The sequence below is a fragment of the Giraffa tippelskirchi genome, chromosome 6 (assembly GCF_054371585.1).
Source record: "Giraffa tippelskirchi isolate mGirTip1 chromosome 6, T2T-mGirTip1v1.2.pri, whole genome shotgun sequence".
In the NCBI taxonomy this organism is placed as follows: domain Eukaryota; kingdom Metazoa; phylum Chordata; class Mammalia; order Artiodactyla; family Giraffidae; genus Giraffa; species Giraffa tippelskirchi.
In genome coordinates this window covers 76,126,232-76,147,814 of record NC_137280.1, presented here as the reverse complement: position 1 = coordinate 76,147,814, position 21,583 = coordinate 76,126,232, and the positions used below count along the sequence as shown (strand labels likewise).

The 21,583-nt window shown below is 54.3% G+C and overlaps 3 protein-coding genes across 8 annotated transcripts; 1 reads left to right on the top strand and 2 right to left on the bottom strand.

The window, feature by feature from the left end:
• The first annotated feature begins 196 nt into the window (after positions 1-196).
• Positions 197-4,139, top strand: SHARPIN (SHANK associated RH domain interactor). 4 transcript variants are annotated; one of them, XM_081497319.1, is made up of 9 exons: positions 197-802; positions 1,092-1,266; positions 2,778-2,915; positions 2,990-3,131; positions 3,216-3,267; positions 3,384-3,537; positions 3,617-3,735; positions 3,819-3,947; positions 4,018-4,139. In XM_081497319.1, the coding sequence occupies exons 1-9, from the start codon at positions 605-607 to the stop codon at positions 4,099-4,101; spliced, it is 1,191 nt and encodes a 396-aa protein (XP_081353445.1). In that variant the 5' UTR covers positions 197-604; the 3' UTR covers positions 4,102-4,139. The 4 variants fall into 4 exon arrangements, with proteins under 4 accessions (XP_081353445.1, XP_081353443.1, XP_081353446.1 ...); XM_081497317.1 differs by having other exon boundaries at positions 3,216-3,306; XM_081497320.1 differs by having other exon boundaries at positions 1,092-1,270; positions 2,782-2,915.
• Positions 4,140-5,366: 1,227 nt separating this feature from the next.
• CYC1 (cytochrome c1) lies at positions 5,367-7,742 on the bottom strand. Its single transcript, XM_081497214.1, has 7 exons — positions 7,589-7,742; positions 6,795-6,991; positions 6,586-6,712; positions 6,343-6,500; positions 6,097-6,257; positions 5,766-5,866; positions 5,367-5,664 (listed from the first exon to the last, which is right to left on the bottom strand). Exons 1-7 carry the CDS (start codon positions 7,715-7,717, stop codon positions 5,560-5,562), a joined length of 978 nt encoding a protein of 325 aa, XP_081353340.1. The 5' UTR covers positions 7,718-7,742; the 3' UTR covers positions 5,367-5,559.
• A 10,484-nt stretch (positions 7,743-18,226) lies between these two features.
• GPAA1 (glycosylphosphatidylinositol anchor attachment 1) lies at positions 18,227-21,577 on the bottom strand. Of its 3 annotated transcripts, none has more exons than XM_081497209.1 (12): positions 21,407-21,577; positions 20,999-21,178; positions 20,802-20,913; positions 20,483-20,630; positions 20,302-20,403; positions 20,018-20,214; positions 19,748-19,944; positions 19,492-19,645; positions 19,228-19,329; positions 18,890-19,080; positions 18,643-18,813; positions 18,227-18,537 (listed from the first exon to the last, which is right to left on the bottom strand). In XM_081497209.1, the coding sequence occupies exons 1-12, from the start codon at positions 21,478-21,480 to the stop codon at positions 18,294-18,296; spliced, it is 1,872 nt and encodes a 623-aa protein (XP_081353335.1). In that variant the 5' UTR covers positions 21,481-21,577; the 3' UTR covers positions 18,227-18,293. The 3 variants fall into 3 exon arrangements, with proteins under 3 accessions (XP_081353335.1, XP_081353336.1, XP_081353337.1); XM_081497210.1 differs by having other exon boundaries at positions 19,234-19,329; XM_081497211.1 differs by having other exon boundaries at positions 19,234-19,329; positions 19,748-19,869.
• Positions 21,578-21,583: the final 6 nt, after the last annotated feature.

Below are 21,583 nucleotides of genomic sequence, written 5' to 3'. Positions count from 1 at the left end.
CCGGAACCGGCAGCTCGCATAGTCATTGGGAGCGGCATCCGCCGCTCAGTCCCAATGTTCGCTCCTACTGGATATGATTCCTGTCTGTCATCTTCTCGGCCGTGTGAATCCGCCTCCCACCCTAGCGCTCATTGGCCGCGGCCCTCGCGGCTCCGCCCCCAGTGGCTTCCCAGTCCCCCCGAGGGCCTAGTGGACTAGTGAGGTGTGGGTGGGACGCTGCAACCGTGTGAGTGGCGGGAGGTGGGCTGCGGCCCAGAAGGGTCTCGGGAGCAACGTTCGGCTTGGGAGCCAGATGCTGGGTTCACTAGGACCGCCGAGCTCAGCCGCAACCCAAGCCTCTAGGGCCTTCCAGTCGTGGCCAGTGCTGGCGTCTCTGACTCTCTGCCTGGAGTACAGGCCTCCAAGCCCAGCCTCACCCGCTTGTGTCGGGAGACCTTCGGGCGAAGCGCCATCGTGGGCGAAGCGGGAGCGGCAGACGGCTCCGACGCTCGGGCAGCGCCCGGAACCCCAAGCTTGTGGTTACAGTTTCCTGCCGGTGTAGGCGTTCAGCGACCCAAGGCCACGGAAGCGGGCTCGGGGGGGCAGTGCGGGGGCCGGACCGGAGATGGCGCCGCCGCCGGGAGGCACGACTGGGTGCTCGGACCCCGGCTCGGCCGCGGTGCTCCTGGCCGTGCATGCAGCGGTGAGGCCGCTGGGCGCCGGCCTGGACGTGGAGGCCCAGCTGCGGAGGCTGCAGCTGAGTGCGGACCCCGAGCGACCAGGGCGCTTCCGGCTGGAGATGTTGGGCGCGGGCCCCGGGGCGGTGAGTGGGGCCGGCGGGGGCGCGCCGCCTGGCCGCTGAGTCTGAAGCCAGGCTCTTCCGTTTGCTAGCCGCGTGCCGTTATCTTTTCCTTGCTTCTGTTTCCTTGTCTGTAAAATGGGGATAATGCTAGTACTTCCCTTTGTAGGATTACTGTGAGGGTTTCATAAAATAACACGAGTAAAAGGCTTAGGACATTGTAAGTAGTCGACAAACGTTACCTCGTATTCCTTTGATTATCATTCAGTATGTGCTGGGGAAGGTACTGAGCCTGGACTCTCCCTCTCCTCAGGTCAGTTTGGAGTGGCCCTTGGAGTCAGTCTCCTACACAGTCCGAGGCCCCTGCCAGCATGAGTTGCAGCCTCCACCGGGAGGGCCTGGGACTCTCAGCCTGCACTTCACCAACCCTCAGGAAGCTCAGCGGTGGGCAGCCCTAGTCCGAGATGCTACCGTGGAAGGACAGAATGGTCAGTGCCCTGGAGTGAAGATTCACCAGGCCAGGGCCAGTATTTGTTCTGCAAGAGGGCAGGAGTAGCCCCAACCCCCTAGGCTTGGATGGGGGGAGTAATGGGGAAAGCTGAGCCCCTCTTGCCCACTGCTGGGGTTCTGGGAGCACTCCCAGGAGTGAGGAAGTAGAGAAAAGGAACAGAGACCGAAGGGCTGGAGCCTCAGTGCCAGACAGGTGTGGAGGGGCAGCGTACGCAGGCCCTCAGGACCAGGGTGAGAAGACAGACTATCAGAAGCATGGAAGATAGTCAGTGGGAGAGTGACAGGCTCAGATTCAAGCTTCTGAAGACTGGTGGAGCCTTGCATTCGTGTGGGTGATGCAGACAGGGCTGGAGGGAGGAAGGATGTTTCCAGAGATGCTTAGGAGAGGAATTGGCTGGATTTCTTGGAGGTTTAAATGGAAGAGTTAATGTTTGAGAAGCTGGAGGGAACAGTCGCTGCAGAGGGCCTGTTTGGGAGGGCATAGAAGTGATCAGATTCTTAAACATGTGGGAGGGAAAGGAGGTAGGAGGAGCTGGGGTTCTGAAGAGGAAAGGTAGGGGGTAGAAAAGATCAACCAAGGTCACTAGGAGACAGAAACAAGAAGAGGGTCCGGCAGGCAGCCAGTGCATCAGGGAAGGAGTTCACAGATGCTACAGATGAGCTGGTGAGCAAAAAGCACACAGTGAGATGGAAGAGAGGTCCAGACAGCAGCATCTGCAGAGGAAGAAAGGTACTTTATTTCCATGCATTCATTGGTTAGTTGGTTCACCACGTGTGTATTCTGCACCTATAGTAAGTACTCTTTCAGGGCCTTAGAGATTCCAGGCAGGCCTGGTGCTGGGTGCTCGGGAGCCCTGCTTATCTCAGTGGGCAGACAGCTCAGAATATTGGGGCAAAGGAGCTGCATCCACACCACATGGGCAGGGCATCAAGTGGGAGGTAAAAAGGGGAGCCAGTGGCACGCTCAGGGCAAGCACCAGCTGGAGAGGGGTTGTTTGGAATGGGAGCAGCCCAGGGTGCTCTGTGCTGATGGCAGAGCCAGGAGAGATGTCCGAGTTCTCTGAAAGGCGGCCACCTTGACTGCAGGACTCCTGGAGACCTCTGCTTGCTCTGCTGTGAGGCCCAGGGAGCCTCCTGGCTGGCTGAGAGGGCTTGTACAGGCCAAGAGAAGTGGCCCAGCCCCTGTGGAGGAGGGCTGCAGGTGGGACTGGGCAGCAAAGGAGACCAAAAGGACTCTAGAGCCCAAGAAAGAGCCAAGTGCAACCCTGAGTGAAGTCAGCAGGGATCTCTGGGGTGTGCAGGGGCCAAGACCGGGCAGAGGTCTGGCTTGCAATGTGGCCAAGGCAGGGCCCTGGCATGGACTGAAGTGAGGAGGGAGGAGACAAATGTACTGGAAGCCTGAAGTGAGAGGGCAGAGGCCTGGGTGTGTACTCCGTGGGGGGCCAGATCTCAAACAGACCACCAGCCCACCCCACATCTTTCCTCCTAGGCAGTGACAGCCTGCCCTCAGCCCTAGGCCCAGAAACACGCCCTGTCTCCCCACCCAGTCCCCTTGAAGTGCCCACACCCAAGGCTCCCCAACCCAAAGTGGATCTTCCTTGGAGCCCTGGAGACTTGATGGAGAAAGGTAAAGGCAGGCGGCTGGAGGGGCTGGGGGAAGCAGCCACAGTGGGGCTGCGACGGCTCTCTCTTTCCCTGCAGAAGAGCTGGCAGGGTGCCTGACCCGGGCCGTAGAGGGTGGGGATGAGAAGGGAGCAGCCCAAGCAGCAGCCGTCCTGGCACAGCATCATGTGGCACTCAGGGTCCAGCTGCAGGAGGCCTGCTTTCCTCCTGGCCCCATCAGGTAAGGCCTGGGACCTCTTTCTCACCTTGACCCCCAGGCTTTTAAGGTGCCCCATCCTGACCTGTGACCTCCATTCTGGCCCAGGCTCCAGGTCACAGTTGAAGACGCTACGTCCTCTGCCCACGTCTCACTGCAGGTTCACCCCCACTGCACCATCGGGGCCCTCCAAGAGCAGGCGAGCACGTGGTCTGGAGAACTGGGTGGGGGATGGCGGGAGGCGGCCTGGGTGACACTCCGACACTCCGGACCCAGGTGTTCTCAGAGTTCGGCTTCCCACCGGCCGTGCAGCGCTGGGTCATCGGGAGGTGCCTGTGTGTCCCTGAACACAGCCTCGCTTTCTATGGGGTCCGGCGGGACGGGGACCCTGCTTTCCTCTACCTGCTCTCAGCTCCCCGAGAAGCCCCAGGTCAGTCCTTGATTGGGGCGGGATGAGGAAGGTGGAGTGCAGCCTGCCACGGTCCCAAGTCTCACCCCCTCTGTCGCAGGACGCAGTCCTCAGTGCCCCCAGAAGGTGGACGGGGAACTAGGCCGCCTGTTCTCTCAATCATTGGGGCTGCCCCCAACCCCTCAGCCAGCCAGCTCCAGCCTGCCCAGCCCCCTTCAGGTGAGCAGGGACTGGGCAGGGTGGCCTTGGCACTGTGGGCATTGAAAGCGGGTGAGCAGCAACCATGTGTTCACCTTCCCCAGCCCGGCTGGCCCTGCCCTTCGTGCACCTTCATCAACGCCCCAGGCCGCCCCGGCTGTGAGATGTGCAGCACCCAGAGGCCCTGTGCTTGGGACCCCCTTCCCACAGCCTCCACCCAGCAGCTCCCAAAGGTACCAGCAGCAGAGGCAGGGAGGGGACGGGACAGAACAAGCATAATGACCCATCTTTCCCTCCTTCCAGGTCACACGGAGAGAGGATGGCCCTTCCCTTCCAGCCCCAAGGTCCCTGGACCCCCTCCTGAACCTCTCAGGGAACCTCTGCTGATTGTTCGCTGAGGTCATTAAAGACACTTCTGAGCTGGCCACGTGCCCTTTCCCTGTTCCTTCCTGCAGCCTGGGAGGATGGAGGGCAGATAGCCCTCTCAGAGGAACCCTGGCAGTCTTGGGTGGGTGGGGCCTTCCCAGAAGAGCACACTTGGAATGCAGGTCCCAAGACCTGGGGGCCTGGCACCGAGATTCCCCAGGTGCCAAGGGTGGGCAGGGCGCCCCCTGTCTGCTGACCCCTGGGCTGGGCCTTCAGCTGACCGGCCCTTCAGACACACACCCTGCCCTCCTCCTCTTGGCGCTCCCCCTCCCCACCCTGGCCCTGTCTCCTCTAGGCTGCTTCAACCCTGGCGCCCCTTACACTCCCTGCTTGGGGGTGAGAAAAGCTCTGAAGCAAAGAGCCCTGGGCTAGGGCCACAGGCCACTGCCAAGAAGCAGCGCCCTGGCCTTCCTACCACTGACAGGTCCATGGCTGTGTAAACCTGGCCACTCCCAGCCACCCTGTGGACTGCCAGGAGGGGCCATCCCCTCACAGAGATGGGGACCATCCTGTTTACAGCAAGCACCTCCAGCTGCCCAGCCAAGAGACCAGGAGCTCCTTCCAGTGGCCTCTGCCTGCCTCTGCTTCCTTGGCAAGGCTGAGAGCCTCCTCTCCCAGCCGCCCCAGTCCTAGGATCAACTCCTAGCTCCTACTTGAGGCCAGCCTCTCCCTAGTTGATATGCACCAGGGCTCCCTGCTGCTCTCAGGATGAAAGCCCAGTGGTTTAACTGACACCGGTTACTGCAGCAGGGCCCAGGGACCCCCTCTTCACCTGTGACCAAGTACCACCACTCTAATTAATGTTGCTCTTCTCTAGTTCTCTGCTTCCTGTCCTATATTCAGTGCTGACTGGACTCTCAGCCAACAGTCCTGCAGGGCAATCCTGACCACACTACACTGGACACCCCCGGGAGCTCTCAGGGCAAGGGTCCCAGTCGCATCGTGTGTGTTTTGTGTGTGTGTGTGCACGCACATGCATGCACATGCTAAGTCGCTTCAGTTGTATCTGATTCTTGTGACCCCATGGACTGTAGCCCGCTAGGGTCCTCTGTCTATGGGATTCTCCAGGCAGGAATACTGGAGTGCACTGCCATGCCCTCCTCCAGGGGATCTTCCCGACCCAAGGACTGATCCCTCGTCTGGTGGGTCGTTTACAGCTAGCACCACGTGAGAAGCCCAGAGTCCCCTGCAAACCTATACTCCCATCACACAATAGTTCAGGTCAGTGTGTTGAGAAACTTAATTTATTTCCACAATGGGCGCTGAACGATCTGGAGCTGGAGCTCCCGCCCCTCCCCCTCTTGTCACAGAGGAAGAGGGGTTTGGCCAGGAGGGCTTCCTGAGACCTCAACAGGCTCAGTGTGGCTCCCAGGCTTGAGAACCCTGAAGCTCAGGACAGCAAACAGACACTGGGCAGGGTCACTTGGGCGGCCGATAGGCCAGCTTTCGGCTCTTCAGGACTGACCACTTATGCCGCTTCATGGCGTAGACCAGGGGCAGAAGCAAGCCCATCATCAGCAGCATCTGGGGATGAGGCAGGCTCAGAAGAGGTAGGCAGAAAGGACCCCTGCTCAGCTCCCAGCTTGTCCCCAGGCCCACTGTGCCCCTCGGCCCAGTGCCTTCACCTTGAGCCCCATGCGTTTGCGATGGTCGTGTTCTGGTTCAGCTGCCCAGCGGAGGAAGGTACACACGTCCTTGGCTACCTGGGACATGGTAGCTGGGGTGCCTGGGTCAAGGACAAGTGGTCTAAGGGCTGTCCAAGAGGGGTCCCTGCCCAAAGCTTCAAAAGGGATAGGACCCAACCCCCACCCCCAGTACATAGATGGCATGAAAATGACCCATGAGTCTCCTCACACATATATAGTGCCCCAAACCAAGGAAGGTGCAGGACCTCTTGGGGCAAGAAAATGGAAAGCAGGACGCAGCTTGCCCACCCCCAGGGTGGGGGCCTCTCACCATCGTCATACTCCAAGACCTCACTGTAGATTGGAGGGGCCATGCCAATGGCCTGGCCAGGAAAATAAGGGTTGAAGTAGAGGCCTTCTCGCAGCGACACCCCAGTGGGCGGCTCACAGTAGCCCGTGAGCAAGGAAAAGATGTAGTCCTCACCACCGTGCCTGGGACCAGAGAGGAGTGTCCTCAGCCCCTGGCGCGAGGTGGGCCTTCCCCACTCCCCACACCACCCTGCCGGCAGCCCCTTACCTAGCTCGCACGATGTAGCTGAGGTCAGGCGGCAGTGCTCCGTTGTTGGCTGCTCGCGCAGCCTCGGGGTTGGGGTACGGTTTGGGGAAGTAGTCAGACAGCTTCCCTGGGCGCATGAACATCGCCCCATCCTCATTGGGGCCATCCTGAACCTCCACCTGCCACCAAGAGCCCCATCACAACCCTGCTGTCCAGCACAGCAGGAACCCCAATCCTTGGGTCCTCTGCATGCCCGGTGCCCACCTCCTCAGCCAGCGCCTTGGCTTCATCCTCTGTGTAGCACACGCCCACCAGGTGGCGGTAGGCCACGTAGTCCATGCTGTGGCAGGAGGAGCACACCTGCTTGTACACCTGGAAACCCCTCCGGATGCTGGAGAGAGAAAGAGGGTCAGGGGCGCCAAGGATTCCACCCCACCCGGTCCACCCATAAACTCCCCCGGCCAGCCACACACCTGGTGTGGTCCAGGGAGGAGAGGAGGCCACGGTGGGACCACGGATAGCTGGGAGGGTGCAGCTCCAGGTCACTAGCACTCACGGCAGAATGCAAAGTCACTGCCAGCCCTGCACTCCCTGCCGCCAGCATGCCCAGCGCTGACAGAATCACTTTCCGGCCCCGAGATAGGCCAGTCTTCGACGACAAGGACACTGCCTGCAAGAGTCCCGCTCAGCGCCTTTCAGAACACCACCCAGCCCTACCTGGGGATCTGACTCTCGGCGCCTACTTCTCCCGACTAATGCAGCCAGCACCGGCCACCTCGCGCGCCACTGCCCTCCCCGCCGCGGACCCCTCGACCCGCTCCGTCCCCGAGGAGGGGAAGTGAGGCGTGCTCTTGGATCCTGGGCCGGGAATCAGGCCGAAGTGAGCAACGGTGCGGGGACAGGCCAAGGTCACAAGCAGCTGCCGAGGTCAGGCTGAGGTCACTTCAGGACGCGGGCCCAGTCTGGGAGGCCAGGGCCGGAGCAGGCCTTGGCGCGACCCCCGGGGAAGCCCCCAGTCCCGAGCCGGCGGCGAGCCCGCCCCGCCGCCCCCCACGCTCGGCACCAGGCGCTTGTGCTGCTCAGAGAGGTAGAAGCCACCCCTGTTTCCAGGCGCCCAAGATCAGCAGGCGGCGGGGGTCCGGCTGGGGCGGGGGCCCGGGTGCGGAGGCCGCTCCCGCGCCGCCAAGTCCGCGCCAGGAGCCTCCCCGCGGTGACCTTCAGCGGGATGCTGGGCCGCGCGGCGGCCAGGTTCAGGGTCAGAGCTCACCTGGGGTGTCCGCAGTGGGAGCTGCCCGGGCCGCGCGCCACACAGCAGACCTCGGGCCCGCGCGCCCGGCAGCCCCGCGCCCCGGGGGCCCACCATCGCCCCGCGAAGGGTAGCCGCCGCCGCCGCCATCTTGGCCCTCTTCAGGGCGGCCACCGCTCCCGTCGGCCTCTGCGGCGGCAAAGGATCTTAAATCCCGCGATAGCCGGGAGGCGCGTGAGGGGGCGGGGCGAGGGCGGGGCGAGGGCGGGGCGAGGGCGGGGCGGGCTCTGTCCTTCAGGGCTGCGCACCGCATCGCCGCGCTACTCCAATCGTCGCGGAAACTAGCGGTTGTGCAAGTCCCTGTTGCGTCTCTCTGTTGCCGTGACAACGCCCAACTACCTGGTTACCCTAGTACCGCCGCTGGTCTCTCGAAGGCTCAGCTGTGCTGCGCACCTACGCCTAGACGCCCCCAAACCGGAATCCACCGCTTTATTGCACGCTTTCGTCCAGCAATATTTCCCGACCTGGAGCGGTGGAAGAACACCTTCATTGCAAAGAATTGCCATTATTTAACCAGTCTGATGCCCCCTGGAAGACCCCACTTGCCAAACCTACTCAGCTTCTCCAGAGTTGTTAGCCTAACTCCCGAGACTGTTTGTTGAAGGCAATTCTGGCAAGTGTAATTTCAACGTTGTAATTTCCCCGAGGCAATGGAGAACTGGCGCAAGTAATAGAATAACCAAAAAGCTTGAAAGGAAGAACAGGGGAATACAATGTCCACAGGGCGCTCAGACGGTGAAGAATCTGCCTGCAATGCCTGCAATGCGGGAGACCTGGGTTTCATCCCTGGGTTGAGAAAATCCCCTGGAGGAGGGCATGGCAACCCACTCCAGTATTCTTGCCTGGAGAATCCCCATGGACAGGGGAGCCTGGCGGGCTATACAATATATGGGGGTCGCAAAGAATCAGACACGACTGAGCGACTAAGCACAGCACAGCATGTATTTCCAGAATACAGAAGATCCCAAACATAAGTAAGACTGTGTATATATATACTTATGAAAGACCAGAAAAAGCCCTAAGTGCTCACGTCTGGCTAACCTTGAGGCTCTGTGCACAGTTGAAGGCTAAAGCAGAGTTGTAAACTCCCTGGCTGAATTCCGAGGCATGTCCCACATGCACCCAGAGCCACTTAGAAAAGATGGAGGTTTATTGGTTATGAAATTAAAAGACACTTGCTCTTTGGAAGAAAAGCTGTGACAAACCTGGAGAGCGTATTGAAAGCAGAGACATCACTTTGCCAGCAAAGGTCTCTCTAGTAAAAGCTATGGTTTTTCTAGTAGTCATGTATGGATGTGAGAGTTGGACCATGAAAGAAGGCTGAGCTCTGAAGAATTGATGCTTTCGAACTGTGGTACTGGAGAAGGCTCTTGAGAGTCCCTTGGACAGCAAGGAGATTAAACCAGTCAATCCTAAAGGAAATCAGTCCTTAATATTCATTGGAAGGACTGATGCTGAAGCTGAAGCACCAGTACTTTGCCCACCTGATGTGAATAGTCAACTAATTGGTAAAGTCCCTGATGCTTGGAAAGATCAAAGGCAGGAGGAGAAGGGGGCAAAAGAGGATAAAGTGGTTGGATGGCATCACCGATTCAATGGACATGAGTTTGAGCAAACTCCAGGAGACTGTGAAGGACAGAGAAGGCTGGTATGCTGCAGTCCATGGGGTCAAAAAGAGTGAGACATGACTGAGCAACTGAACAATAATTGGTTCCAGACACTTAAGGAAATTTCTGTCCAGTCATTTATCTGACCACTAAGCTAACCAGGTAGAGACTTCACTGGCTACCCATGACAAATAGTAGACTTACTTGACAGAATTAGTTGAGAAAAGTCACTATACAAACGCAACTACCACAGCAGCAGCAGCAACAAAATCTGGAATCTAATGTCCAGAATTTCCACTTTGTATCATTAAAACCAGTCAGTCCTAAAGGAAATCAACCCTGAATATTCACTGGAAGGACTGATGCTGAAGCTGAAGCTCCATTACTCTGGCCCTCTGATGCAAAGAAGCAACTCATTGGAAAAGACCCTGATGCTGGGAAAGATTGAGGGCAGGAGGAGAAGGGGGTGACATAGGATGAGATGGTTGGATGGTATCACCGACTCAATGGACATGAGTTTGAGCAAGCTCCAGGAGATAGTGAAAGACAGGGAAGCCTGGCATGGTGCAATCCATGGGATCTCAAAGAGTTGGACACGACTGAGTGACTGAACAACCACCACAACAAATCATTTAAAATGTCTAGTTTTCAACAAAAAATTATGTGACATCTAAAGAAAGGAGAGGGTCTGGCCTATAAATGGGAATAAAAAGAACCAATCAATAGGAACTATTCCTGGGGAAACTTAGCTAAATATATTCAAAGAAGGGGGGCTAAATATGATATATACGTCAGTTCAGTTCAGTTCAGTCGCTCAGTCATGTCCGACTCTTTGCGACCCCATGAACCGCAGCACGCCAGGCCTCCCTGTCCATCACCAACTCCCGGAGTTTACCCAAACTCATGTCCATTGAGTCGGTGATGCCATCCAGCCATCTCGTCCTCTGTCGTCCCCTTCTCTTCCTGCCTCCAATCCTTCCCAGCATCAGGGTCTTTTCCAATGAGTCAACTCTTCGCATGAGGTGGCCAAAGTATTGGAGTTTCAGCTTCAACATCAGTCCTTCCAATGAACACCCAGGACTGATCTCCTTTAGGATGGACTGGTTGGATCTCCTTGCAGTCCAAGGGACTCTCAAGAGTCTTCTCCAACACCACAGTTCAAAAGCATCAATTCTTTGGCGCTCAGCTTTCTTTATAGTCCAACTCTCACATCCGTACATGACCACTGGAAAAACCATAGCCTTGACTAGACAGACCTTTGTTGGCAAAGTAATGTCTCTGCTTTTTAATATGCTATCTAGGTTGGTCATAACTTTCCTTCCAAGGATATATACATACTACTACATATAAAATAGATAACTAATGAGGACTTTCTGTATAGCACAGGTAATTCTACTCAATACTGTGTAATGAGTCACATGGGAAAAGAATCTAAAAGAGGGGATGTATGTATATGTATATGTATAACTGTTTCACTTTGCTGTATAGCAGAAACTAACAAACAACATTGTAAATAAATTATACTCCACTGAAAGTATAATTTTTTTAATAAAAATTTAAAAAGTATGTTCAATGAACCATAATATCTAAAAAACTAGAGGAAAGTATAATAATGTCTCATGAAATAGAGAAGGTCAATAAACAGAAATTACAAAGAGAATCCAAATAGAAATTATGGAGTTGAAATGTACAACAATGGAAATGAAACATTTTACTGAAGGGCTCTACTGCAGGTTTGAGTAAGTAGATGAAAGAATTAGCAAACTTGAAGTTAGGTCAATTGAGATTGGTCTGCAAAACAAAAAAAAGAGAGAAAAATTAACAGAGCCTTAGCGACCTGTGGGACATCACTAAGCATACCAACCTATACATAATTCTCAGGAGTGATGGATAAAGAAAGAAAGAAAGGGACAAAAAGAATATTTAAAGAAATTGGGACTGAAAACTTTCCAAATTTGATTGAAAAAAAAAAAAAGTATGTATTCTACACATACAGGAAGTTAAAGAACCCCAAGCAGGATGAAGTAAAAGAGATCCATACCTGTACACATCATAAATTGTTAAAAAGCAAAAAAAAAAAAAAAAAAAACAACCTTGAAACAAACAGCCAGAGAGAAGTGACTCATCACATACAAGTGGTCCTCAATAAAATTAACAGAAAATTTCATACCAGAAACCATGGAGGCCAGAAGGTGGTGGTATGACTTGGTTCAAGTGCTGAAAGAATAAACCAGGTAAATCTGCCAACCAAGAATTCTATATCTGGCAAAACCATCTCTCAAAAAAAAAAGGAGGCAATTAAGATATTTCCAGATAAACTGAGAGTTTGTCACAAACACCCTGCCCTCCAAGAAATACTAAATGGAGTCCTTAGGCTGAAATGAAAGAACACTAGATGATAACTCAAATCCACATGAGAAAATAAAAGCACCAGCACAGGCAACTACACAGACAAGTACAAATCCTTTTTGTAACTTTTTTTTCTATCTGATTTAAAAACTCCTGCATAAAAGCAATAATTATAAATCTATCAGTACAAGGAATTCCCTGGTGGTCCAGTGGTTAGGCCTCTCTGCTCTCACTGTCAAGGGCCTAGGTTCAATCCCTGGTCAGTGAACTAAGATCCCACAAGCATCACAGTGTGGCCAAAAACAAAAAACCTATGTAGACAGACACACTATATGAGATGGAATCTATGGCAATAAATAAAGAAGGGGGAAACAGTTATATAGGAGAAACATTTTTTAACACAATTAAAATTAATTTAATGTCAATCAAAATCAGATTGTTACAAATTAAGATGTCAGTTGTGATCCCAAAGGCAACCACTAAGAAAATAACTCAAAAAATATAGTCAAAGAAAAAACAAAGGAATTGAAATGGTACACTGTAAAATATCTAACACACACACACAAAGACAATAATGAAGAAATTGGGGGGGAGAAAGACATAAGACACACAGAGAACAAATATCAAGATGGTGGTTTAGTCGCTAAGTCATGTCTGACTCTTGCAACACCACGGATTGTAGCCTGCCAGGCTCCTCTGTCCATGGGATTCTCCAGGCAAGAATACCGGAATGGGTTGCCATTTCCTTCTCCAGGAGATCTTCCCAACCCAGGAATCAAACCCAGGTCTCCTGCATAGCAGACAGATTCTTTACCTACTGAGCTATGAGGGAAGCCCAAATATCAAGACAGCAGATATAAATTGTACTATATCATTAATTACGTTAAATGTAAATAGATTAAAGTCACCAGTTAAAGGGCAGAGCTTAGAATAATGGACTTTTTAAAAGTCATGATCCAACTATACAATGCCTATAAGAAACACATTTTATAGTCAAAGACATAAATAGTAAAAATTTGGAAAAATATATATCACACCAACAGTAACCAAAGGAGAGTTAGAGAGGCTATACCAATATCAGACAATATAAACTTTAATACAAATGTTGATACTAGCATTAAAGAAGGACACTTTATAATGGAAAAAAAAGATCAGTTCATCAAGATGATAGTTATAAAGATATATTAGACTAACAGAGCCCCAAAATACATGAAGCAAAACTGTACAGAATTGAAGAGAGAAACATAACATTTAACATAACAGTTGGAGACTTCAGTACCCCACTCCCAATAATAGATAGAACAAATAGACGGACCATCAGGAAAGAAAAAGAAGACTTGAGCAACACAACAAGCCAACCAGGCCTAAAGACATCCATGTAACACCCCACCCAACAACAGAAGAGTACATATTCTTCCCAAGTGCACATGGAATGTTCTTTAGGATAGATCAATATGTTAGGCAATAAAACAAGTCTCAATAAATTTAAGAGTAGTAAAATCATAAAGTATGTTTTCTGACCACAACAGAATGAAATTAGAAATCAGTAACAGAAGGAGAGTAGGGGAATTCACAATTATGTGAAAATTAAATAACATACTCCTAAAAAAATAATCCAAAGAAAAAAATCACAGAAAAAATTAGAAACTACTTTGAGATGAATGAAAATGAAAACACAACATATCAAAACGTAGCACCATCAAGAGAGGTGCTAAGAGGGAAATTTAGAATTCTAACTTACTGTTATTAGACTTCCCCAGTGGTACAATGGATAAGAATCCACCTGCCAGTGCAGGGTACATGGGTTCGATCTCTGGTCCAGAGAGATCCCACGTGCTTCAGAGCAACTAAGCCCATACACCACAATTACTGAGCCAGTCCTTTAGAGCCCACAAGCCGCAAATACTGAAACCTGCTAACCGTCACCCTAAGTGCTTGGTTACGATGGAAAAGGCATTAAATTTGTGAGTGGAAGACAGGAACAGAAAGTCAGATTCAGTGCTATCCAGGGTTTCAAGCATCCACTGGAAGTCCTGGAATGGATGCCCCACAGATAAGGGATCCTATTTGTTCTTATCAAAGTCCAGTTTCCAGAAACCCAGAGACAGAAAATAGGGTAATGGTGCCAGGCTGAAAGGGGAGCGGGGGTAGTGTTTCTTTTGTGTGCAATAAAAATGTTCTGAAGGCAGGAGTTGGTCGTGCAGGTCTTGGAGAGCAAGGTGAGGAGGCTTAATTTTATCCTGGATGCAAGGGGAATCCTTGGAAGAGAGGCAAAGTAGACTCCAGGTCCAGAATTGGGTGAGGGCACAGGGAGGAGGGGCATGCAGAGTAGGTGTTCAGGTTGGGAAGAGATGACTTAAAGGGGACTGTGGCACATCCAGGAGGCAGAGGTGACATATGTGGCCTCAGAAGAGGGGCCTAGACAGGAGGCAGGACTTGAGTGTGGGCATGAAGGCAGCTGGAGCCTGGAAAGGACCCTAAGGCAGCCCTGGAGCCCCCACCTTGAAGCCCCAGGTGGAACAGGATGACTTGGCAAAGGGTCTGAGAAGAGCACAGAGTGAACCTGGGACAGCCAGCCAACGGCAGGGCATCTGCAGAAGGCCTGGTTGTGGGGAAGCTGCTGTGTGTCCTGAGCTGGGTGCTGCACCCTCGACCTCCCAGTCCTCAGCCCGTATCACCAGCTGTAAGCCCCAAGGATAGCGACAGGCTGGACCCCAAGCTTCCTGATGGGCCTCCAGGAGGGCTTCCTCTGATTCTTTCCTTCTTTCCTTCAACAAACGCAGGTGTATATTCTACCTTTCCAGTCCTTGGCTCTGCTGGAAAAGAGGCAGAAAGTAACAGAGTCCCTGCCCCACAGAGCTCCAGTTCTGGGGCGTGGGAGGCAAGCTGCAAAGGAATATCGAGTACTTCTTACTAAGAATTAGTTATCAACACAACGGATATGCACAGTTGTAGATGCATACACACTTCTAGACGCTTCCAGCTGGCAACTGCCTGAGAGTTCCTGGGTGGCTCAGCAACAGTCCTCTTTGTATGAACTGGACTGAAGTGTCAGAAAACTCCAAATAATGACTCAAACATGTTAGAGATTTGTTTCTCTTTCTTGCAGATGAAGCCTAGTTTAGCAGCCCAGGGCCTTGGAGGGCCAGGAGCCCCCCTCCTGTCTCCCCTCGCACACAGGGTGGGCTGCAGTTTACATCTCTGATGTGCTTCATTCCACATCCCCAAGGACAGGAAAGAAGCAGCTGTTTGATGTCTGCATGGATTCACCCTATGGATGGCCACAATAAGGACAGAAATGGTATGGACCTAACAGAAGCAGGAGATATTAAGAAGAGGTGGCAAGAATACACAGAAGAACTATACAAAAAAGATCTTCATGACCCAGATAATCACGATGCTGTGATCACCAACCTAGAGCCAGACATCCAGGAATGCAAAGTCAAGTGGGCCTTAGGAAGCATCACTATGAACAAAGCTAGTGGAGGTGATGGAATTCCAGTTGAGCTATTTCAAATCCTAAAAATGATGCTGTGAAAGTGTTGCACTCAATATGCCAGCAAATTTGGAAAACTCAGCAGTGGCCACAGGACTAGAAAAGGTCAGTTTTCATTCCAAGCCCAAAGAAAGGCAATGCCAAACAGTGCTCAAACTACCGTACAATTGTACTCATCTCACACGCTAGCAAAGTAATGCTCAAAATTCTCCAAGCCAGGCTTCAACAGTATGTGAACTGTGAACTTCCAGATGTTCAAGGTGGTTTTAGAAAAGGCAGAGGAACCAGATATCAAATTGCCAACATCCGATGGATCATCAAAAAAGCAAGAGAGTTTCAGAGAAACATCTACTTCTGCTTTTTTGACTATGCCAAAGCCTTTGGCTGTGTGGATCACAACAAACTCTGGAAAATTCTGAAAGAGATGGGAATACCAGACCACCTGACCTGCCTCTTGAGAAACCTGTATGCAGATCAGGAAGCAACAGTTAGAACTGGACATGGAACAACAGACTGGTTCCAAATCGGGAAAGGAGTACCTCAAGGCTGTATATTGTCACTCTGCTTATTTAACTTATATGCAGAGTACATCATGAGAAACACTGGGCTGGATGAAGCACAAGCTGGAATTAAGATTGCCGGGAGAAATATCAACAACCTCAGACATGCAGATGACACTACCCTTATGGCAGAAATTGAAGAAGAACTAAAGAGCCTCTTGATGAAAGTGAAAGAGGAGAGTGAAAAAGTTGGCTTAAAGCTCAACATTCAGAAAACCAACATCGTGGCATCTGATCCCATCACTTCATGGCAAATAGATGGGGAAACAATGGAAACAGTGACAGACTTTATTTTTTTGGGCTCCAAAATCACTGCAGATGGTGACTGCAGCCATGAAATTAAAATACATTTGCTCCTTGGAAGGAAAGTTATGACCAACCTGGACAGCATATTAAAAAGCAGACATTACTTTGCCAACAAAGGTTTGTCTAGTCAAAGCTATGGTTTTTCCAGTAGTCATGTATGGATGTGAGAGTTGGACTATAAAGAAAGCTGAGCACCAAAGGATTGATGCTTTTGAACTTTGGTGACTCTTGAGAGTCCCTTGGACAGCAAGGAGATCCAACCAGTCCATCCTAAAGGAAATCAGTCCTGGGTGTTCATTGGAAGGACTAATGCTGAAGCAAAAACTCCAATACTTCAGCCACCTGATGGGAAGAACTAACTCATTTGAAAGACCTGGGAAAGACTGAAGGCAGGTGGAGAAGGGGACGACAGAGGATGAGATGGTTGGATGGCATCACTGACTCAATGGACATGAGTTTGAGTAAACTCCAGGAGTTGGCGATGGACAGGGAGGACTGGCGTGCTGCAGTCCATGGGGTCGCAAAGAGTTGGACACGACTGAGTGACTGAACTGAACTGGACTCACCCTTGCAGCTTCTGCTGAGGTCCAGGGGCCTCTGTAGTCACATGACCTCACCTGGCTGCACTTAGTCCAGGAGTGTCTTTACTCACGGTGCCCTGTACTCATGCCAAAATTAGGGTTCCATGACTGAGGGAGAGCAGACACCCTCAGCGTAAACCCTGTAGGACCTTATACTCAGCCCTTGTACATCCCATCTGTATCTTGAGAGCCTGACATTTTCTTTATTAAATGTGTGGCACAAGTGACGTTAATGAAAATCAGTGCCAAAATCCAGTTCTGCAAAGGTAAGCTCAAAACAGCTAACAGTCGTTTGATGAGGTAACATATTTCCGTGATTTGTGTTTTAAGTGACTGCTGAAGTCTAGTTAAAAATGGCTGATAGAGGCCGAAGCCCAGGTAGAATGCCCGGAAGGGGTTTTGTATTAGATGCCGGTCTGCAGAGTCAACAGGGATACCACAGCAGAGCCGAGATCTCTTCTGCCTTGTAAGACGGGAGCCCACAGACCAGTGTTGCCTGCCTGACCAGGGGAGAGTCCTGAGAGAGGCTAGCCTGGAGGCATTTCTGGGGGTGCAGGGGGGTGGGGGCTGCAAGTCTGCCCAGCCTCAGGATCTGGACAGATTTTTCAACAGGAAAAGTGACTAGAAGACAATTAGGCCAAGGGCAGGCTGCAGTCACAGTGGTCTCCAGCATCCTTGCTCCAGCCCACCCCCAACAATCTGGACCCAGGGTGCCCGTACCCTTTAGTGCTGAGAAGTCCCAGAGTAAAGCCCTCCAGGGGCTGGCCCTCTCCCACTGTGGATTCAGGGACCCCTAGGTGTTGAGGGAAGTCTCCCACAGGCAGAGGAGCCCCACCACAGAGGCAGGCCTGGGTGGGGGGTCTGGGGCCTGGAGCTTCCTCCTTGGAATGGTCCCAGGTCACCCCACTTCAGGACGTCGTGCCAAGGGAGGCTTCCTGAGCTGGTGCACTCCTTTCAGCACTGAGTCTTGCGGGACTGTCCTGGTCTCACTGCCCTGGCAGGGCACCTTGACTCTCGGCCTCGTGCGGCCCTGGCATCACCAGACGGCCACACTTTGCTTTCCTCCCCTCCCCAACAGGCACTGGACATCCCAGTCCCTCTCAGAAGGCTTGGTACAGCCTGAGGCCTCTCTGTGTAGCAGCGCGTCAGTGCCCTGCCCCTCGGTACTCGGGTCGTCCCTGTCCCGTGGGCTGTCGCTCTGGGTGGAGCTGGGGGTGCTCAGCGGTTCCATCCCTGTCCCATCTCTCGTGGGCACTCCCAGGAGACTGGGAGAGGGGCTCCTCCTGCTGCACCCCAAGCCCACATCAAAGTTCTGGCCGCCATTCCCCACACCTGGGGCCCCCTGTGCAGGGATCCAGCTGTATCCCGCATCCCCTTAGTTCCATCACTGGAGATGGCGCTGTGGGGGTCTCTGGGCGCTCAGCTCCCCTCAGGCCCCCAAGCTCTGCCCACTATGCTTCCTCCTGCTCAGCACTGGACCATGACGCACAGAGACCCCCCAAGCTGGGAGAATCCACTTGGAGCTGCAATCAGGTCTGTCCACCCAGGCTCTCCTCCCAAGGCTGGCATTGGGGCCCTCACTCCTGCCACGCGATGTGGACCAGAAGCGGCCGAACAGGGTGCCAGGCCCTGCAGGCAGTTTCTCACGACAGGGCCTATGGCCCCACATACACAGCAGACAGCGGGCAAAGAGCCCAAAGGACAGATGAAAGAGAACTGTTTATTTCCCAGGAAGAAGAGAAGGTGGGGAACTCCCAGCTGCCTCCGTCACTTCCAGAAGAGCACGTTCCAGAAGAGCAGCCAACAGGGGTAGAGGCCCAGAGCCAGCAGCGGGAAGAGCAGGGCGCCATAGGCGTGGTGCTCCAGCACGCCCTGGGCCAGCGCGGACAGGAAGAGCTGCCAGCCTTCGGCCAGGGAGAGTGGTGCCTCCTGCAGCTCCCGCCACAGGAACAAGCTGCCCAGGAGTGTAGCTGCTGGGCTCGTCAGCACCAGCAGGGCAGCATAGAGTGGCCTGGGGGGGAAGCAGAGGCACCAAGCAGGGGAGGAGGAGGAACGTGTGATGTGGAAGCTGTGGTAAGGGGTGCAGGCTCTGCAGTGGGGGCTGAGCATCACGTACCGGGGCCCAGCGGGCTTGGTGACTGCAGCAGCAGGCACCATGCTGGCAGCCAGTAGGAAGCCCAGAGAGAAGTTTGTGAGGGTGATGCAGGCCAGCTGTAGTGCCAGGTAGATGAGGGCCACCAGCTTCAGCGCCATCCAGCCCCTGTCTGGGGCCTGTGTGCTCACCACCCTGCAAGGCAAGGGGCTCAGAGGCAGCCGCCTGCACGTCCAGGGTGCACCTGCCCACGACCAGCCCCGCTCCTCACCGGTGGGTATTGTGTGGCAGCGCCAGGCCAGCTGCGTAGATGGCCAGCAGGGTCAGCACTACAGCCTCGGCCTCAGCCACGGGGAAGTGCTGGGTGGCCATGTGTTGACCTAGCACTGGTAGGATGTAGAGTGCCAGGCCCATGGCCTGGGAGACCAGCAAGGGTGCCACAAGCGAGGCCAGCCCCACGCCCTGCAGGGCACACAGGCACTTGGAGACGGATCCTAGGACTAAGGGAGTCCCAAGGACCCTCCCCATCCCACTGCAGCTGAGACTGAGCAGCAGCAGTAATTACCACCTGGGACCCTAAAAGCTCACCCCAATAGCAGGAGGGGAAACCATCACCTGTGGTAGAGGGTGGGAGGGACTGGACCCAGAGGTCCCCCCAGCCTCCTCAGGACCCACTCCAGCCTCATGCAGCTGCATCCACAGTTCCAGAGCATGGAAGAGTCAAGGACCTTGACGAGAGATGTGATGGGCTCTGCCCAGTGGGGGGCCCAGGGCTCACTCCTACTCCCCCGCCCCGAGGATGGAGAGCTCTCCCCAGCCTAGAGTGGGGGGACCTGAAGCCAGCCACAAACAGACAGTGGAGGCAGAGGATATCTTGAGACCGAGGACCAGGAGCAAAAAGCCAGCGGCCGGCATGTAGAGGCCGATGGAGACGAAGCGTGAGAGTGCAGGGAGCAGGTAGAAGAAGAAGGACTGGTGCAGGCGCTCCAGAAGATGGTTGAGCTTGCGGAACATACCCTCCAGAGCCCTGTTGGGTGTGGGCCAGGGTCACAGACGGCCAGACCCCCAGGCATCCACTCACTACCCTGCCCCAAGCATGCAAAGGGGAAATCAGAAGCCACTTACTTACTTGCCCACTGCCACCAGATCATACTTATACTGGCGGAAACTATTGATGCCACGAAGGGTCAAGGCCTCCACGCGGTAGCGCAGGAAGAGGCCATGGGCACCGTGGGGGCAGCCGGAGGCCTGCTGCAGAACCATGAGCAGCAGCGTTTGTACACTCTGCAGTGGCCCATCTATTGAGGTCCAATCCTGAGGTTGCAGCTTAGAAGATTTGGGGACAAAGTCAGATAGGCCCGATACACAGGTCCCATGTTACCCAGGCAGGTGGCCCTACCTTGCCCTGCAGTGTGCACAGCAGCCCCCCTTTCTGGCAGAAGGTCTGGAAGAGGTTGAGCAGGTCCAGGTTGGGCAGCTGTCCATTGAGCCCCTCCACGGCCACGTCGAGGCTAGTGACCACATCGCTGCTCAGCTCCAGGGCCACGGCTGCCTGGATGGCCCCAGCCCGCCCCTGCAGGGGCGATGACTGCATACCTGTGGAAGCAGGTGAGTGAGCTGCCAACAAGGGGCCAGTGAGGACAGTGGCCCTGGGAGGGGCCAGGGCCGGACAAGAGCACCCACCAGTGACATTGACGTCGTGGTAGGCTTCAAGCCAAGCCTCAGTGCCCAGGAGGTCGTGTTCCGTCACCAGAAAGATGATGTCTTTGGCCCAGTAAATCTGCCCTAGAGACCAGAAGCGGGTCAGCAGGGTCTGAGGCGGTGGCTAAACCCTCTCTTGCCAGCAGGAGCCCCTGAGCCTCACCCCGGAAGTGGGCAGCGAGAGCCAGCATCAGCCCGACAGCCTGGCTGTTGGTAGAGTCAGGGCCACAGGGCACGATGAGCACCAGGGACTCCGTGCTGGCAGCGCGAGGTGCTCGGAGGATACCGTACACGTTGATGCCCGATACCATCTGCACGCAGTATTGGGGGGGGCCTCAGCACGACCGCACTCGAAGTGGCTGAGAGCCTCCCCTTCTAGCCCTAGAATGCCTACCAGTGATTGCTCTGGCCCCAGGACATCCCCCCACCCACGTCCCCTCAAGGTGTTTCACGGTCGCAGGCACACCCCTCCCCCACAATACATAGCGCTCGTGGGTTTCATCTGGAAAGGGCAGTTTCCGGGAGAAACTCTGCGTGTAGACCTCCAGCCCCACTGACCGCATCGTACGCTCCAGCCAGGCCACTGGCTGAGCCCTGGAGACACAAAGAGAGCTTCTGAGCAGAGTTCACTGGCCTTAACTGGCATTGCTTCCCTGATAACCATGGCTCTGCCGCTCACCCCAACTTCCTGCGGTGGGCAGCAAAGTCCCGGGCAAGGCTCCGGGCACGGTCTCCGCCCGCAAACTGCTCCTCCACCATGGTGGAGCCCATGGCGTTCTCCGAGATGTAAGTGCGCTGCGTCAGTGGCGGGAAAGCCAGCGCCAGGAACCAAGTGATGCCCGCTACGTAGCTCAGCACGCTGCAGGGAGAGGGACGGAGGGACCACCGGAGCGTTAGAGGCCCTGACGCTGTCTCTGCACTGGGGGTGGAGGGGACATATCTGCGGGACCTGGACCGAGTCCTGGGATCCGAGACGCCCGACGGGAGAGCTGAGCCCCAAGCCTGAGGCCCCGACTGATCCCGGTGGGCGGGTGGGGTCGGGCGCGAGCGGTCTGAGGAGCCTCTGCCCCTGGGGCCCCGCCCTCACCAGAGCGATGCGTTGAGGCGCAGCACGAGGCGGGCGAGGGCGCGCCGGCGCACCGGGTCAGACAGGAAGCCCATGGCAGGGCCGGGCGGCTCCGGGACAGCTCTCCCACCGCCAGTTACCGCGGCCGGCCCCGCATGCCGCTCCTGTCAGACCCGGGGTCCGCGCCCGCCCGTACTT